Raw genomic sequence first — 17,733 nt, 5'->3', positions numbered from 1 at the left:
CGCTGTTGGGTAGGGACCGTCTCTAGATGTTGCCGGCTTGGACTTCCCAAGCACTTAGTCCAGCGCTCTGCACACAGTAAGCGCTCAATAAATACAGCTGAACGAAGGAATGAAAAGCAGCCCTTCTAGACTGTGAGCCCGCTGTTGGGTAGGGACCGTCTCTAGATGTTGCCGACTTGGACTTCCCAAGCGCTTAGTCCAGCGCTCTGCACACAGTAAGCGCTCATTAAATACAATTGAATGAATGAACGAGCCCGCTGTTGGGTAGGGACCGTCTCTAGATGTTGCCGACTTGGACTTCCCAAGCGCTTAGTCTAGCGCTCTGCACACTGTGAGCGCTCGATAAATACAATTGAATGAAGGAATGAAAAGCAGCCCTTGTAGACTGTGAGCCCGTTGTTGAGTAGGGACCGTCTCTAGATGTTGCCGACTTGGACTTTCCAAGCGCTTAGTCTAGCACTCTGCACACAGTGAGCGCTCAATAAACACGACTGAATGACTGTAAGCCCGCTGTTGGGTAGTGACTATCTCTATATGTTACCGACTTGTACTTCCCAAGCGCTTAGTCCAGCGCTCTGCACACAGTGAGCGCTCAATAAATACGATTGAATGATTGAATGAACAGCAGCCCTTCTAGACCGTGAGCTCACTATTGGGTAGGGACTGTCTCTAGATGTTGCCGACTTGGACTTCCCAAGCGCTTAGTCTAGTGCTCTGCACACAGTGAGTGCTCAATAAATATGACTGAATGAAGGAATGAAAAGCAGACCTTCTAAGACTGTGAGCCCGCTGTTGGGTGGGGACCGTCTCTAGATGTTGCCGGCTTGTACTTCCCAAGCGCTTAGTCTAGCGCTCTGCACACAGTAAGTGCTCAATATGATTGAATGAAGGAATGAAAAGCAGCCCTTCTAGACTGAGAGCCCGCTGTTGGTTAGGGACCGTCTCTATCTGTTGCTGACTTGTACTTCCCAAGCTCTTAGTCCAGCGCTCTGCACACAGTGAGCGCTCAATAAATACGATTGAATGAATGAATGAGCCCGCTGTTGGGTAGGGACCGTCTCTAGATGTTGCCGACTTGGACTTCCCAAGCGCTTAGTCTAGCGCTCTGCACACAGTGCGCGTTCAATAAATACGATTGAATGAAGGAATGAATGAATGAGCTCGCTGTTGGGTAGGGACCGTCTCTATATGTTACCGACTTGGACTTCCCAAGCGCTTAGTCCAGCGCTCTGCACACAGTGAGCGCTCAATAAATACGAATGAATGAATGAGCCCGCTATTGGGTAGGGCCCGCCTGTATATGTTGCCGACTTGCACTTCCCAAGCGCTTAGTCCAGCGCTCTACACCCAGTGAGCGCTCAATAAATACGAATGAATGAATGAGCCTGCTGTTGGGTAGGGACCGTCTCTAGATGTTGCCGACTTGGACTTCCCAAGCGCTTAGTCCAGCGTTCTGCACCCAGTGAGAGCTCAATAAATACGAATGAATGAATGAATGAGCCCGCTGTTGGGTAGGGACCGTCTCTAGATGCTGCCGACTTGGACTTCCCAAGCGCTTAGTACAGCGCTCTGCACCCAGTAAGCGCTCAGGAAATACGAATGAATGAATGAGCCCGTTGCTGGGTAGGGACCGCCTGTATATGTTGCCGACTTGGACTTCCCAAGCACTTAGCCGAGCGCTCTGCACTCAGTGAGCGCTCAATAAATACGAATGAATGAATGAGCCCGTTGCTGGGTAGGGCCCGCCTGTATATGTTGCCGACTTGGACTTCCCAAGCGCTTAGTCCAGCGCTCTGCACTCAGTGAGAGCTCAATAAATACGAATGAATGAATGAATGAGCCTGCTGTTGGGTAGGGACCGTCTCTAGATGTTGCCGACTTGGACTTCCCAAGCGCTTAGTCCAGCGCTCTGCACACAGTGAGCGCTCAAATACGAATGAATGAATGACTATGAGCCCGCTGTTGGGTAGGGACCGTCTCTATGTTGCCGACTTGTATTCCCCAAGCGCTTAGTCCAGCGCTCTGCAACCAGTGAGAGCTCAATAAATACGAACGAATGAATGAATGAGCCCGCTGTTGGGTAGGGACCGTCTCTAGATGTTGCCGACCTGTACTTCCCAAGCGCTTAGAACAGTGCTCTAAACACAGTAAGCGCTCAATAAATACGAATGAATGAATGAATGAGCCCGCTGTTGGGTAGGGACCGTCTCTAGATGTTGCCGACTTGGACTTCCCAAGCGCTCAGTCCACTGCTCTGCACACAGTGAGCACTCAATAAATACGATTGAATGAAGGAATGAATGAATGAGCTCGCTACTGGGTAGGAACCGTCTGTATATGTTGCTGACCTGTACTTCCCAAGCGCTTAGTCCAGCGCTCTGCACACAGTGAGCGCTCAATAAATACGAATGAATGAATGAGCCCGCTGTTGGGTAGGGCCCGCCTGTATATGTTGCCGACTTGCACTTCCCAAGCGCTTAGTCCAGCGCTCTGCGCACAGTGAGCGCTCAATAAATACGAATGAATGAATGACTGTGAGCCCGCTGTTGGGTAGGGACCGTCTCTAGATGTTGCCTACTTGGGCTTCCCAAGCGCTTAGGCCAGCGCTGAGTGCTCAATAAATACGATTGAATGAATGAATGAGCCCGTTGCTGGGTAGGGACCGCCTGTATATGTTGCCGACTTGGACTTCCCAAGCGCTTAGTCCAGCGCTCTGCACACAGTGAGCGCTCAATAAATACGAATGAATGACTGTGAGCCCGCTGTTGGGTAGGGACCGTCTCTAGATGTTGCCGACTTGGACTTCCCAAGCGCTTAGTCCAGCGCTCTGCACACAGTGAGCGCTCAATAAATACGAATGAATGAATGAGCCCGCTGCTGGGTAGGGACCGTCTCTAGATGTTGCCGACTTGGACTTCCCAAGCGCTTAGTCCAGCGCTCTGCACACAGTGAGCGCTCAATAAATACGAATGAATGAATGACTGTGAGCCCGCTGTTGGGTAGGGACCGTCTCTAGATGTTGCCGACTTGTATTCCCCAAGCGCCTAGTACAGTGCTCTGCACACAGTGAGCGCTCAGTAAATACGAATGAATGAATGAATGAGCCCGCTGTTGGGTAGGGGCCGTCTCTAGACGTTGCCGACTTGTATTCCCCAAGCGCTTAGCACAGTGCTCTGCACACAGTGAGCGCTCAATAAATAGGACTGAATGAAGGTCGGGGCGAACGCTCGGGCGGCTCCCCGAGGTGTCAGGGGTCCGGCCGTGGGCCCCGGGCGCTCCCACCTCTGTCTCCCCCTTTTAGACTGTGAGCCCACTGTTGGGTAGAGACTGTCTCCATATGTTGCCAATTTGTACTTCCCAAGCGCTTAGTACAGCGCTCTGCACACAGTAAGCGCTCAATAAATACGATTGATTGATTGATTGATTGATTGATTGATTACCTACCGGGCCTCAGGGTCGGACGGCGTTGGGTCGCGTGTCGGTGTCTCCGTCCTTCAGGTCCATGGCGGACCCTCCCCTCCCCTCCCCTCCCCTCACCTCCCCTCAGCCGCCTCCCCTGAGGCGACCGTCCGGTCCAGTCCGGTCCGGTCCGGCCCGGAAGCGGCCCCGCGCGGCGACCGGAAGTCCAACCTCCCGCCGGAAGCGCAGCCATGGCTGCCGCTGCAGAGCGGCCCGGAGAAGCCCGTGGCGCCGGAGGCCCGGAGACGACCGCCCCGCCGGTCCGGGTCCGGGTCCGGGTCCGTGTCCCCCGCTCCGCGAGCGGGCCGGGCGGCGCGGCCGCCGGGGGCCGGGCGCTGCCCTCACTCAAGATGGCGCGGGCGGCGGCGTGCCCGCGCGATTGGCCGGGCGCTGCCCTCACTCAAGATGGCGCGGGCGGCGGCCTGCCGCGCGATTGGCCGGCCGCGGGCGCGAGCTGCCTCCTGATTGGCGGAGGCCGCCGCGGGGGCGGAGGCGGGGCTGCCGCAGCGGCGGCGGCAGCGGCAGCGGCCCCAGCAGCAGCAGCAGCAGCAGCGGCAGCGGCGACAGCAGCAGCAGCAGCGGCCGGGCAACGCGGGGCGACGCGGGGCGAGCGTCCCGCCGGTCCGCCCACAGCCGGTTGGTCCCGCCATCGCCATATCGTGACATCCCCCCCCCCCCGCCCCCCTTGTCGCGACATCGCCCCGCGGGGCCCTCGCCTTCTCTCTCTCTGTCTCTCCCTTTTCTTTTTTCGCTTTTTCGCCCCTCCATCCCGCGACCTCCCCGGCGGCCCCGCCGTTTTTGTGACTTTGCCGTGACCTCACCGCGACATCCCCGCCTCATCGCGCCGCCATCACGCCGTCTTGTCGCGACCTCCTCATGTCGCGTTGTGACCTGGCCTCCGCCGGACAGGTGGCCACCGCCGGGATCCCCCTCCCCCGCGCATCCCCATCCTCTTCCCCACGCTCCCAGGGGTTGGGAGGGGAAGGGGGCCTTTCCTCGATTCCCCACCCATCCTCTTCCCCACGCTCCCAGGGGAGAGGAAGGGGGCCTTTCCTCGATTCCTCACCCATCCTTTTCCCCACTCTCCCAGGGGAGGGGAGAGGGTCCTTTCCTCGATTCCCCACCCATCCTCTTCCCCACTCTCCCAGGAGAGGGAAGGGCAGGGGGTCCTTTCCTCGATTCCCCACCCATCCTCTTCCCCACGCTCCCAGGGGAGGGGAAGGGGCCCTTTCCTCGATTCTGCACCCATCCTTTTCCCCACTCTCCCAGGGGAGGGGAGAGGGTCCTTTCCTCGATTCCCCACCCATCCTCTTCCCCATTCTCCCATGGGAGGGGAAGGGGCCCTTTCCTCGATTCTCCACCCATCTTCTTCCCTACTCTCCCAGGGGAGGGGAAGGGGCCCTTTCCTCGATTCTCCACCCATCCTTTTCCCCACCCTCCCAGGGGAGGGGAGAGGGTCCTTTCCTCGATTCCCCATCCATCCTCTTCCCCACTCTCCGAGGGGTCCTTTCCTCGATTCCCCATCCATCCTCTTCCCCACCCTCCCGGGGGTCCTTTACTCGATTCCCCATCCATCCTCTTCCCCACCCTCCCGGGGGTCCTTTCCTCGATTCCCCATCCATCCTCTGCCCCACTCTCCGAGGGGTCCTTTCCTCGATTCCCCATCCATCCTCTTCCCCACCCTCCTGGGGGTCCTTGCCTCGATTCCCCATCCATCCTCTGCCCCACTCTCCGAGGGGTCCTTTCCTCGATTCCCCATCCATCCTCTTCCCCACCCTCCCGGGGGTCCTTTCCTCGATTCCCCATCCATCCTCTTCCCCACCCTCCCGGGGGTCCTTTCCTCGATTCCCCACCCATCCTCTTCCCCACCCTCCCGGGGGTCCTTTCCTCGATTCCCCCCCCATCCTCTTCCCCACCCTCCCGGGGTGTCCTTTCCTCGATTCCCCAACCCGGAGGGCGGCCAGCCGCCCCGGGCGCCCGTCCTCCCCTACCCAGCGCTTCCCCCCTCCTCTCCTCCCTCCTCTGCTTGGTGCCACCTGCAGCCGCAGGCGGGCGTGGGAAGGGAGAGGAGGTGATGCCGGCAGGCAGCAGGCTGGAGGGGGCCCTGGAGTAGGGGGAGGTGGGGGGGGGGGGAGGGGGAGGGCGAAGACAGGAGGTGGAGGACCCTCGCGTGGGTAAGGGAGGGCTTGGTTCCCCGCTCTGGACCCCGAGCTGAAATTGGGCTGGCTCTCTGAGGCTCTCCCAGATCCGGCGCTCACAGCAGTGCTTTGCACATAGCAAGCGCTTAATAGATGCCCTTATTATTATCCAGATCTCATGCATCGGATGCGGGAGGTGGGGGCATCTGGCTGAGAGACGTGCCCTTGGCTGGCCCGAGGGGGAGGGGAGACTGGGGCCGCCAACCCTGCCCCTTTTCGGCTCCCCCAACCAGTGAGGAGAATCATCATTGCGGGGGGGGGGCCGTTCCTCCCTCCCCACGACCCCCCGGGTGGGGAAACGGGGGGCATCGGTATCGTCTCCGTGGGGCTGAGGGAGGAACTGGTACAGGGGGCCAGGAAGTGACTTTCTCGGGGTGGCCAAGGGACTCCCCCCTTCTCCAGACTGCTGGTGGCGAAGGTTTATTTGGGAGATGGTTGGGGGCGGAGGGAGGGAAATTGGGCGGCCGAAGCCACTTCCTCGATTCCTCGTCCTTAGATCATCCCCCTCTTTGGTTTTCCCCCTTAGGCGGCCTCAAGAAACGGGGGACCCTCTCCCTGTAGGAATGATGCCACCAGCCTCCCCCCCCCCCAGAGTACTCGCTGTCTTCCCAGCCGCCTCCTCCTTGTTTGTGCTCAACGTTGCTGTTAACCCCTTGTCTCCCCCTGCTTCTGCCCCCGCCCGGATCCCGGCGCTCAGTCTTTCTTGTGTTCGCAGTTGGGCAAGGAGGGCATCATGGCCTCGGACTGTGAGGCGGCGCTGAGCCCGGCCGAGGGCCGGAACCCCCCGCTGGAGCGGTGCCTGGGGGCCCTGAGGGAAGCCAAGAACGACAGCGAGCAGTTCGCTGCCCTGCTGCTGGTAAGGAGCCGCGGCCGGGAGGTCGGGCGGCGGGTTGGGGGGGGTTGGGGGGGGATGGTCCCGGCAGGAGGAGGGTCGAGGGAGGCGGCCGATGCCCGGAACGGGTGAAGCTGGAAAACTCCAGGGTTGAGCCGGCGGAGGAAGCCTGGGGATCCGTGCCACCCCTTCCCCCATCCCAGCCTCCCACCGCCCCGAGAGGCGAGGGCTGCGATGAGACTGGGATGTGGAACGCCAGGGCGGGTGCCGAGAGGGGCTCCTGGGCACCGGGAGCCGCTCCACGTTCCTTCCCTGTCGCGTGGCAGATGGGGATCTGAGTCACACGGAGGCAGCGCCTGGTAGTATCTGTTGCGTTGTGTACTCGCCCTCACCGGGGACGCTCCCCTGATTCCCAGGGATGGCGCTGGGCCCCATGAGGGGGCGCGAGGCGGGCGAGAGGGAGCCGGGGGGGAGGTGGACGGGGCAGATGGAGGGACCCGGCCAGCGGTCCGGAAGGGGTGTGGGAAACCTGCCCCCGGGGGAGGGCCGGGGTGGGGTGTGCGGCGGGGGGGAGACAGGCGAGCCGGGCTGGAGGAAGAGAAAGCCAGTTGCGGGGGAGATTGGGGGGAGAGGGGGACGGCCAAGAGAGGGCTGTGGGGCGGCGGAGTCAGGCCCGGAGAGCAAGCTGCAGTGCTGGAAAGGGTTGTTGGGGAGGGGGAGGAGGTTGGAGGGTGGGAGAACAGCCGCTATTTGCTCACCATGGCAACCGAGAGAAGGCCGGGAGCCGAGGGCTCACACTGCAGCAGAGGAGGTGTTTAGGTGAAATGTGAGGGGAAATGTTTTGACAGGGAGTTTGGCGAGACACGGGAGCTGTTTCCCCACGGGATGTTGGGGAGGCCAGGTTTGTAGGTACGGGTTGGAGGCTTCTCCGGAGGGCGTAGCTCAGGGGACTGAAACGCCCCGGCCCTGAGGCGGAGGAGTGCACCCGCTGTCCTTAACGGCCCTTCCGGCTGTGCTCTCCCTCCGTTGGGTTCGGCCTCGCTTCCCGGCGGCCCGGGGCGGGGGGCTCTGGCCGGGAGCGCGGTTGCCGGCGGGAGAGTCCCGGCCTGGGGCCGGAGGCAGTGGGGGGGCTGGATGAGATGAGCGCCACGGGCCCAGGATGGGCGGAGCGGGGAGGGGGAAGACCAGGGAGCCGTGAGAGGGGAGCTCCAGGCCCCGTGCGCCCCAGCCGACCCCCTCCTCCTCCGTCCTCCGCAGGTGACCAAGGCCGTCAAGGCCGGCGACGTGGACGCCAAAACCAGGCGGCGGATCTTCGACGCGGTCGGCTTCGCCTTCCCCAACCGGCTCCTGGCCTCCAAGGAGGCCCCGGACGGCTGCCCGGACCCGGTCTTCCGCGCCCTGGGCGTGACCCTGCTGGCCTGCTTCTGCAGTGACCCCGAGCTGGCCGCCCACCCCCAGGTCCTCAACAAGATCCCCGTCCTCAACGCCCTCCTCCTGAGCGCCCGCGGCGACCCCGAAGACCCCGCCCGCCGGGCCGTGGTGGACGACGCCTACCGGTGCCTCACGGCCGTGGCGGGCACACCGCGGGGGCCCCGCCACCTGATCGCCGGGGGCACGGTGTCCGCCCTGTGCCAGGCCTACCTGGGCCACGGCTACGGCTTCGACCAGGCCCTGGCCCTGCTGGTGGGGCTGCTGGCGGCGGCCGAGGGGCAGTGTTGGAAGGAGGCGGAGGCCGACCTCCAGACCGTGCTGCGGGGCCTGAGCGAGGATTTCCAGAAGGCGGAGGACGCGAGCAAGTTCGAGCTGTGCCAGCTGCTGCCCATCTTCCTCCCGCCGGGCCCGGTGCCCCCGTCCTGCCACCGGGACCTGCAGGCCGGCCTGGCCCGGATCCTGGCCTGCAAGCTGAGCTCCTGGCAGCGCAACCCGGCCCTGAAGCTGGCGGCTCGGCTGGCCCACTCCTGCGGCTCGGAGTGGATCCCCGCCGGCGGCCCGGGAGGCAAGTTCCTGGCCCTGCTGGTGAACCTGGCCTGCGTGGAGGTGCGCCTGGCCCTGGAGGAGCCCGGAGCCGAGGTGAAGGAGGACGTGGTGACCGCCTGCTACGCCCTGATGGAGCTGGGCATCCAGGAGTGCACCCGCTGTGAGCAGCCGCTGCTCAAGGAGCCCCAGAAGGTGCAGCTGGTCAGCATCATGAAGGAGGCCATCGGGGCCGTGATCCAGTACCTGCAGCAGGTAACGGGGACCGGGACGGGGCTCGGGATCGGGGCGGGAGCCGGGGGGAAGAGGCCGAGGCCCGTGGGTCCGGCCCAGAGCTTCTGGAAACTGTCGGCCCGGCGAGGGAGGCGGCGGGCGGAGGGTGGGACTCACTCATTTTGGGCGGGGAACGTGTCTTCGGACTCTGTTAGATTGTCCTCTCCCAAGCGTTTAGTGCAGTGCTCTGCACCTGGTAAGCGCTCATTGGTTGATTGGGTTAGGGTTAGGGGGAGGGGGGAGAGAGACAGGGGCAGGTACCAGGTCTCCCCATCGCTTTCCGTGACCCTACCAGCCCGAACCATAATTCCGAAGACTCCTGTCCATCTCCGCCTCGCCAGGAACAGAGCTAGGCTCCATCTGGGGGGGAAGGGGCGAATGCCATTGGGCACGACTGATGTCCATTTTTAACCCCTCGTATTCCTTGCTTACAAGCCAGGTCCTTTCAGGCCCCCACGATTGGTGAGGCCTCTGTTGCCTGCACTTCTGGGAGGGGCAGGGAGGGAGGGGGACAGGGCGGTTGTGCCCGTGCCGAGCTCCCCTGGGGGTCTCGCTGTAGGTGGGCCCCGAGAAGCTGAGGGAGCCCTTCGTCTTCGCCTCTGTGCGCATCCTGGGAGCCTGGCTGGCCGAGGAGACGTCATCCCTGCGCAGGGAAGTCTGCCAACTGCTGCCCTTCCTCGTGCACTATGCCAAGACCCTTTACGAGGAGGCCGAAGAAGCCGGGGACCTCTCCCAGCAGGTGGCCTCCCTGGCCATCTCCTCCTCGGTCCCTGGGTCCGCCTGGCCGGGAGACGCCCTGCGGTGAGTTGTGCCCCGGGGCGGCCCGAGAAGCCGGGTTGGGGTCCCGACTGACCCTTCGGGGAGGGGGCAAAGCCCTGCAAACCCCCCCCACCCCCGATCCCCAGCTCATCCCGCCTGCTCACGAGGCCCTTGCACCCACAAGACATACCACAATTATTAGTAATTACCATGGCAGCCGCGCGGGGTTTGTTTATTACTGATTTTTCCCAAGCACCCACTTGGTGCCTAGCATCTGCGTGCTGTGAGATTGGGAATGTACAAAACACATATCCCCTGAGGGCCATTTTTTCAGCGGTTCAAACCCCCCAAAGGTTGCTGACGTTTCTACCCCACCCCCTCTTGCTCTGAGCGAAGCCTGCCTTCCTGTCAATCAGTGCTCTACAGACAGGCTTCTCTTCATAAAATCCTTTCCTGGCCCTAAATCGTTCACTTCTCCCGACTCCACAGACCGGATTCCCCTCTTCTGGCCTCCTAACCTCCTCAGCTTCAGCCGTTCAGTCTCCGATCCAACTTGGTTTCTGCTTTCCCATTCTGGTCTTTTTAAATGCCTCTTCTTCGCCTGCTATTGTTGTTATTATTATTATTACTGATAGTAATTACTACTAATGATAATTTATAATAATCATAATAATGGTGGTATTAAGCGCTAACTATGCGATAAGCATGTAGGTAAGCATTTAGTTGATTAGAAGAGAATCAGGTCAGACACAGTCCCTGTCCCACATGGGGCTCACAGTCTAAGTAGAGGGAGTAGGATTAATTCCTATGTTCAGATGAGGAAACCGAGGCTAGAGAAGTTAAGTGATTTGCCCAAGGTCACACAGCACCCCTTCAACTGAGGCTCCAGGACCCCAGGGAAAAGCCCCTCCCTGAACCTCAGAGAGCCCTTTTCTTCCCTGCCGAGAGCAGTGTGGCTACCAAAATCACGTCTTCTCCGAAAGGCCCTCCCCGATTATTCTCTCATCTCCTCGCCCTATCTCCTCTCCCCACGTTTGCCACTCCAGCACTTGGGTCCTCAGCCCCTTCACCCCATAGCATGTTCGTTGGTATCTTTACACTCCATTACATCCTCCTACCTGGAATTTATTGAAGCGTCTGTCTCCCCTGCTAGATTACAAGCTCCTCGAGGGCAGGGATCACGTCTGCTGATTTCTGTTGTACTCTCCCAAACGTTTAATGCAGTGCTGTGCGCACAGTAGGTGTCAGCCCATGCCGTCGATGCATGGGTTGATTGGTACCCTTCTGGGCCGTGCACCTTTTCTCCACACCCGTGGCTCCTCCCTCCTCTCCTCGCGGGGCTCCCACCGCCCCCAACCCCTCCGGCCACGTGGCCGTCTTTCTCCAGCCTCCTGCTGCCCGGCTGGTGCCACCTGACAACTGAGGACGGACCCCGGGAGATCCTCATCAAGGAGGGGGCACCCTCCCTGCTGTGCCAATACTTCCTGCAGCAGTGGGAGCTGACCTCTCCGGGCCACGACCCCTCCGGCCTCCCCGACAGCGTGGAGCTGGGCCTGCAGACCGCCTGCGGCATCTTCCTCAACCTGGTGGTGACTGCCCCCGGCCTCATCAAGTAAGGGGCCGGAGCCGGGGACTGCCCGCGCCTCCGGTTGGAGGTGGCGGCGGGGGGAAGGGTGGCTGGCCCTCAGGCTCCCAGTGGAGGTCCAGGTGGAGGTGCCCCTGCCCCATCCGGGCAGCTGCGACCCTGCAGCCCCTCCCTTTCTGCTCACCGGGCTCCGAGATCCAGGCATTTGCCTGCAAGAGATTCCTTCGGCATTGCCGACCCCTCTCCACATACAGAGCCCCGTGAAAACAAGATGGAAAGGGACTAGTGAGAATGGGGCAGCAAGCGCTGATTTAAATTCCTTTAAACCCGCCGCCTGATTTCCACCCGCCTACCCCAATCCCAGAGAGCGGTTCCTTCACACCAGACATTCAGTGGCGGGAGTCCTGAGCCCTGGGTTCCTGCAATGAGGTACCTCCCACCCTCTAGTCTCTCCTGAACCTCCCCCTCACGTTTCACTCTGGGCCCGCCGCCTGATTTCTTCAAGGCCTTTTCCTCCCAGGGCGTGTGCAAATATGCATGGGAACTCGGGGGCTGAGGTTCCCCTGCTCACCTGGCCTATCTTCCCCTTTATCCCCCATCTCCCCTCCATCCCAGGGCATGTGCTAATTTGCCATGGAAGCTCTGGGGTTGAGGTCAGGAGCCGGGGCTCCCCTGCTCACCTGACCCATCTTTTCCTCCACCCCCCTGTCTCCCCTCCAACCTCCCCCTCCACCCCAACCAGGCGCGACGCCTGCTTCACATCCCTGATGAACACCCTGATGGCGTCCCTGCCGGCCCTTGTGCAGCAGAAGGGGCGGCTCTTGCTGGCAGCCAACGTGGCCACCTTGGGCCTGCTCATGGCTCGGCTCCTCAGCACCAACCCGGGTAAGGTGCCCCACGGTCCCTGGGGGGTTGGGGAGGGGCTCAGCCCACCAGAGCCCTCCCAGGGAGAGCCAAGGAGCAGCACTCCTCCCCTCCGGTCAAGGGGGCTCGGGCAGCCGGCCGGCCTAGTGGCCATAGGGCCCGGGAGCCGGAGGTGTGGACGCAGCCAAACACTCAGAGCAGGGGGTACTCCGACCCCGTGACCGACAAAACCAAGTGCCCTCCACTCACCGAGCCACCATCAGGAGGAAATGGGCTTGGTTCGCACAGCAGCATGAGAGATGTAGGTTAGACCTGAGGAAGAACTGCCCGGCCAGAAAAAAAGTCAGGCTTCCCCCTTCCCTGAATCATGGCTGGAGCAAGAGAGTCATCTCCGTCGATAAGCTCTTCCCTCACAAAACAACCTCACTACGAGGAGCCGCCCGTGCTCCCTGGAGAGAAGAAGGGGGCCGGGGCCCCTCCTCACCCCAGTTCCCCCTGGCTCGGCCCCTCTGAGTCTCCCGCTTGGGCCGTGGGTGTCTTTTGGCCTCTCCGTTTTCGGCTGTTCCCCGCCACCCATCTGTTCCCTTGGCCGAGATTAGCAGGTGGCAGAGAACAGGGCAGAATGTCCCGGGGCCGTCCCCCTCTCCCCCGCCCCATTCCCGGCAGCCTGTGTGAGGAGGGTACCCCAGATAGGGGGATGAGGGACCGTCCCCTGCAGGAAGGCATCAGCTCCTTGCCTTGGCTGCATTTCCTGTGGAGTCTCCCACCCCCTCCCAGTCCCAACTGCATTTTACTCCCCCGGACACATACACCCGGCTCCTCCTCTCCCGTCCCGGGTCTCAGTGAAAGAGACTAGCGCTTGGAGGCAGGGGGAGGGACAAGAAGACCTCTGTGCCAGCCCCTCCCTAATTTTCCCATCAGCAGCGAGTCCCGGGTGGCCCCAGGGTGCACAGCCCCGGCCCCAGGCCACCGGGAAGTGGTAGAGGAAGGAGGCGGTGGCGGCTTCAGCTGTACCCTCTGGGACCCGGCAGTCGTGATAGATCAGACTGACGAGGAGACCCAAAACACAAGTGACAGAGGCATCAAAGAAAACGTACAAACAACAGGCACGTGAGGAGGCACGCGTGCACACGTGTGAGGGAGGAGTAGGGGTGGAAACGATCCCAGTGATCTTGCAGCCTCTGTGCAGCCGCCCCACAGCACTGTAGCAGCCCGTCTGTCTTCCCACCTGAGTCTCCCAGACTCCGTTGCAAAGACAGTCCGATCCACCTGCCCTGCTCCGGACATGCTGCTGCTGCAACTTCACTGGGCGCAGCCCCCCCGGTTCCACCTGGGATGGGTTTTCCCCAACCCTGATTCATCCCCCGAGAGTTTCCCGTGCCAGAGTTGGAAAGTTCTTCCTAGAGTCCTCCCTCAATCCCTCCTGTTGTCCCGTGAGCCTGAGGACAGGCTGGGGTCTCTGGCCTCAGGAATGGGGAGGGGAGAAGCAAGGCTGTTGGCTTGCATCCATTTAGAGGAACTGGGGCTGATGGCGGGAGGCTGTCACTCCAGGCCCCAGCTGGGAGGGCAGATGGGGCCATTAGGGTCCGATGTCTTTGCCCCTCGGGGCAGGGAGGGGGTGGGTCTCTGAACATGCTGCATCTGTCCCCAGAGAAACACACACCCACCCACCCCCACACACACACCCCTGCATTCGCACACCTAGTAACACAAACACTCTCTCTTGTTCCGGATGTACACCCACAGATCCCTATTTGCATACACCCCTGCGTTCCCAGTCACACCCGAATACACACGTTCTCCAGATGCACGTGCACAGACGCCATTCGAACCCGGACACCCCGCTTCATTCACACACCCAAATACGCCCATGCTCACACACGGATGCCCGTTAGCACGCACCCCCGCACTCAGATACGTCCATTTGCGCAGCCCCCCCGCATTCCTGCCCCAACTCCCCCTCCAGGGGCCTGGCCCTGACCGCCCCCCCCGCCCGTCCCCACCCCCTCCATGTGTTGCAGCTCTCCAGGGGACGTCCGCCTCCCGCGGCTTCTTCGCCGCCGCCATCCTCTTCCTGTCGCAGTCGCACGTGCCCGGGGCCGGCACGCCGGCGGCCCTGACCCTGGCGCCGGACTACGAGGGCGTCTGGGCCGACCTTCAGGAGCTGTGGTTCCTGGGCATGCAGGCCTTCACGGGCTGCGTCCCGCTCCTGCCCTGGCTGGCGCCCGCCGCCCTCCGCTCCCGCTGGCCGCAGGAGCTGCTGCAGCTCCTGGGCAGCGTCACCCCGGCCTCCGTCAAGCCCGAGATGGTGGCCGCCTACCAGGGGGTCCTGGTGGAGCTGGCCCGGGCCAACCGTCTGTGCCGCGAAGCCATGAGGCTGCAGGCGGGCGAGGACACCGCCCACCTGTACGGCATGGCAGCCTTAGAGCAGTGCCTCGCGGAGCCGTGAGCAGGCAGGCCGCCCCGGCCTGGCCCCCCCCCCACCCCTCCTCCCGCCCCACCCGCCTTGAAACCCAGTCCACCAGGAGGGAGAGGAGGGAGGAAGGAGGAGCAGGAGGAGCAGGAGGAGGAGGAAGAGCATCCATCTTCCCCAACCCCCAGCCTCCCACCGCATGGCTTTCTGGCTTTCCCAGCCCCATCAGGCCCAGGGGTGACACACGGAGTCTGGTCCTTGGTGGAGAAGGAATGGAGGGGCCGGCCAGCGTGTCCCCCCGACCTCCCCCAACCCCTGAGCAATGGGTGTCCGGGGGAGGGCGGCCCGGCCCTAGCACCTGCCGCCTAGAGTCATTGCTCTCCAGCTCAGCCGCCGCTTTAAAATGGATGTGCGTGCCCAAGTGCAGAAGGAGTGGGGAGGTTGACCCCAGGAGGGATCCCCCCCGGGGGCAGGAGGGGCAGCCGGATAGAGGGGTGAGGTGCTGCAGGGTGAGCCGTGAACCGTGCCCTGCCGGCCAGGGCTGGCAGTCCCCCTGGCCCCCGGGCCCACCCTCCCAGCCCCTCACCTAGTCCCACTGAGCAGTCGGGCCCCGGGGGTGGGGATGATGAGGTGGATGATATGGACCCGAGGTGACTCCCATTCTAAGCACCCCCCGCCCCCCTACCTGAACAATTTCCGCTCTGGGGAAACTAAGGGGGTGGGAATGCCGTGGCGGGGGGGGGGGGGGGGGGCATTATTTATTTTTCTTTCCTGAGCCATGGCCCACTGGAGCAACAGACTGTCCGGTGGGTGTCCCTCCCCGCCCCACGCCTCCTCGAGAAGATCGAGGAAGGTGGGGAAGGGGCCACCTCACACCCTCCGCATGTCCCGCCCTCGCGCTGTGAAACCGCTGTTGACGTTTGCCGTGTTGGTGCGTGGCTTCCAGCCTCCCCGCTGACCGCTGCTCTTCTCTGCTCGGATGCCCAGCGTCTCGCGGGCTCCCGCAGGCTGCCCGTCCCGCGGCCGGAGGGGGCGAGCAGCAACCCCCCCCCCCCCCCCAAACCCCGTCTCTGTGTTCTGTGGCCGTGCCAAGTTCAAGGCTGTGCACATGTGGACGCTCAATAAATACTCATTGGTGATGGCAGAGTGGTCTCGCGCTGCACCCCAGCCTCCCACACACCCCAGTCACCCTTGCGTCAAATGCCTCGCTTGAAGCCAAGAGGAAGAATAACATTTGTTCAGTACCTGCCATATGCTTGGCACTGGGGTAGGTAGGACACAGTCCCCGTCCCGTGCGGGGCACGCGGTCTAAGTTGGGATGGAGCGAGAGTGGGTATTTAAACCCCATTTTTCAGATGGAATTGAGGCCCTGAGCAGTTACCCGACTTGCCCAAGGTCACGTAACAGGTCAGTGCCAGAACTGGGATTAGACCGCAGGTCCCCTGATTCCATAGGGCAATTCATTCAGTCGTATTTATTGAGCGCCTACCGCGTGCAGAGCACTGTAGTAAAAGCTTGGAAGGTACAATCCAGCAGTAAAGAGAATCCTTGCCCACACCTGGTTTGCAGCCGAGAAGGGGGGAGACAGACATCAAGAAACAGCGTGGCTCAGTGGAAAGAGCACGGGTTTTGGAGTCAGCGGTTGTGGGTTCAAATCCCGGCTCCGCCAATTGTCAGATGTGTGACTTTGGACGAGTCACTTAACTTCTCTGTGCCTCAGTTCCCTCATCTGCAAAATGGGGACTAAGACTGAGCCCCACATGGGGCAACCTGATCACCCTGTATCCCCCCAGTGCTTAGAACGGTGTTTTGCACACAGTAAGTGCTTAACAAATACCATCATCATTATTATTATCAAAACAACAGGAACCGATTGATATGAATAGAATCATAGATATAAATATAACAAATAAGCATTAATATAAACTAATAGAATTATAGATATGTACATATATACACAAGTAGAGTGGGGTGGGGAGGAGGGTTAGAGCGAAGGGAGTGAATTGGGGTGACAGAGGGGAGGGGGAGCTGAGGAAAAGGGGGTCTTTGGGAAGGCTTCTTGCAGGAGGTGAGCCTTCAGTAGGGCTTTGCAGGGGAGAAGTGTGGTTGTTTGGCGGATTTGAGGATGGAGGGCATTACAGGCCAGAGGTAGGACATGGGCCAGAGGTCGACCACTGAACAGGCGAGAAGGACTTTCCAGTAATAATAATAATAATGATGGCATTTATTAAGCGCTTACTATGTGCAAAGCACTGTTCTAAGCGCTGGGGAGGTTACAAGGTGATCAGGTTGTCCCACGTGGGGCTCACAGTCTCAATCCCCATTTTAGAGATGAGGTAACTGAGACCCAGAGAAGTTAAGTGACGTGCCCAAAGTCACACAGCTGACAATTGGCAGAGCTGTGGTTTGAACCCATGACCTCTGACTCCAAAGCCCGGGCTCTTCGCCACTGAGCCACGCTGCTTCTCTAGGCACACAGTAGGCCACACCTCTCCCCTCCTGGGATTTAATTGGTATTTATTGAGAAGCAGCATGGCTTAGCGGAGACAGCACAGGGCTAGGAGTCAGGCAGACCTGGGTTCTAGTATCGGCTCCACCGCGTGTCTGCTGCGTGACCGTGTGCAGGTCACTTCACTTCTCTGTGCCTCAGTTACCTCATCTGTAAAATGGGGATGAGCGTGAGCCCCATGTGGGACAGGGAATGTGTCCGATCTGATTAACTTGTATCTACCCCAGCGCTTAGGGCAGTAGTAAGCGAGCAGCGTGGCTCCGTGGAAAGAGCACGGGCTTTGGAGTCAGGTCAGAGGCTCCGCCACATGTCTGCTGTGTGACCTTGGGCAAGTCACTTCACTTCTCTGAGCCTCAGTGACCTCATCTGTAAAAGGGGGATGAAGACTGTGAGCCCCACGTGGGACAACCTGATCACCTTGTATCCCCCCAGCGCTTAGAACAGTGCTTGGCACATAGTAAGCGCTCAATAAATACGATTGAATGAATGAATAGTAAGCGAGCAGGGTGGCTCGGTGGAAAGAGCACGGGCTTTGGAGTCAGAGGTCGTGGGTTCGAATCCCGGCTCCGCCAATTATCAGCCGTGTGACTTTGAGTCACTTCTCTGTGCCTCAGTTTCCTCATCTGTAGGATTAAGACTGTGAGCCCCACGTGGGACAGCCTGATCACCTTGTGTCCCCCGCAGCGCTTAGGACAGTGCTTTGCGCATAGTAAGCGCTTAACAAATACCATTATTATTATTATTATTATTAAATACCGTGATTATCATTGTATTGTGTGGCCCTGGCTCTCCGATGCCGCCCGCCAGGTGTCGCTGTGGGTCCTCGCTGCCGTGGCGAGATCCGGAGGGTGGGATAATAATATTAAT

At 60.9% G+C, this 17,733-nt stretch overlaps 2 protein-coding genes across 5 annotated transcripts in view; one reads left to right on the top strand and one right to left on the bottom strand.

Annotated features, from left to right (window-relative positions):
* The window catches only part of KIAA0319L (KIAA0319 like), a 54,309-nt gene extending 50,822 nt beyond the window's left edge, over positions 1-3,487 (bottom strand). For all 3 annotated transcript variants that reach the window (XM_038757977.1, XM_038757978.1, XM_038757979.1), the window contains exon 1: positions 3,445-3,487. The gene's annotated coding sequence lies outside the window, so the exon portion shown is untranslated. The remainder of the gene's footprint in view (positions 1-3,444) is intronic.
* A 542-nt stretch (positions 3,488-4,029) lies between these two features.
* NCDN (neurochondrin) lies at positions 4,030-15,093 on the top strand. 2 transcript variants are annotated; one of them, XM_038758349.1, is made up of 7 exons: positions 4,030-4,095; positions 6,373-6,513; positions 7,747-8,718; positions 9,296-9,537; positions 10,883-11,107; positions 11,823-11,965; positions 13,966-15,093. In XM_038758349.1, exons 2-7 carry the CDS (start codon positions 6,391-6,393, stop codon positions 14,391-14,393), a joined length of 2,133 nt encoding a protein of 710 aa, XP_038614277.1. In that variant the 5' UTR covers positions 4,030-4,095; positions 6,373-6,390; the 3' UTR covers positions 14,394-15,093. The 2 variants fall into 2 exon arrangements, with proteins under 2 accessions (XP_038614277.1, XP_038614276.1); XM_038758348.1 differs by lacking the exon at positions 4,030-4,095 and adding an exon at positions 4,289-4,368.
* The last annotated feature ends 2,640 nt before the right edge of the window (positions 15,094-17,733 follow it).

The sequence above is a fragment of the Tachyglossus aculeatus genome, chromosome 16 (assembly GCF_015852505.1).
Source record: "Tachyglossus aculeatus isolate mTacAcu1 chromosome 16, mTacAcu1.pri, whole genome shotgun sequence".
Lineage (NCBI taxonomy): Eukaryota > Metazoa > Chordata > Mammalia > Monotremata > Tachyglossidae > Tachyglossus > Tachyglossus aculeatus.
The sequence above is the reverse complement of the archived record's forward strand: the minus strand, read 5'-3'. Positions and strand labels throughout refer to the sequence as shown.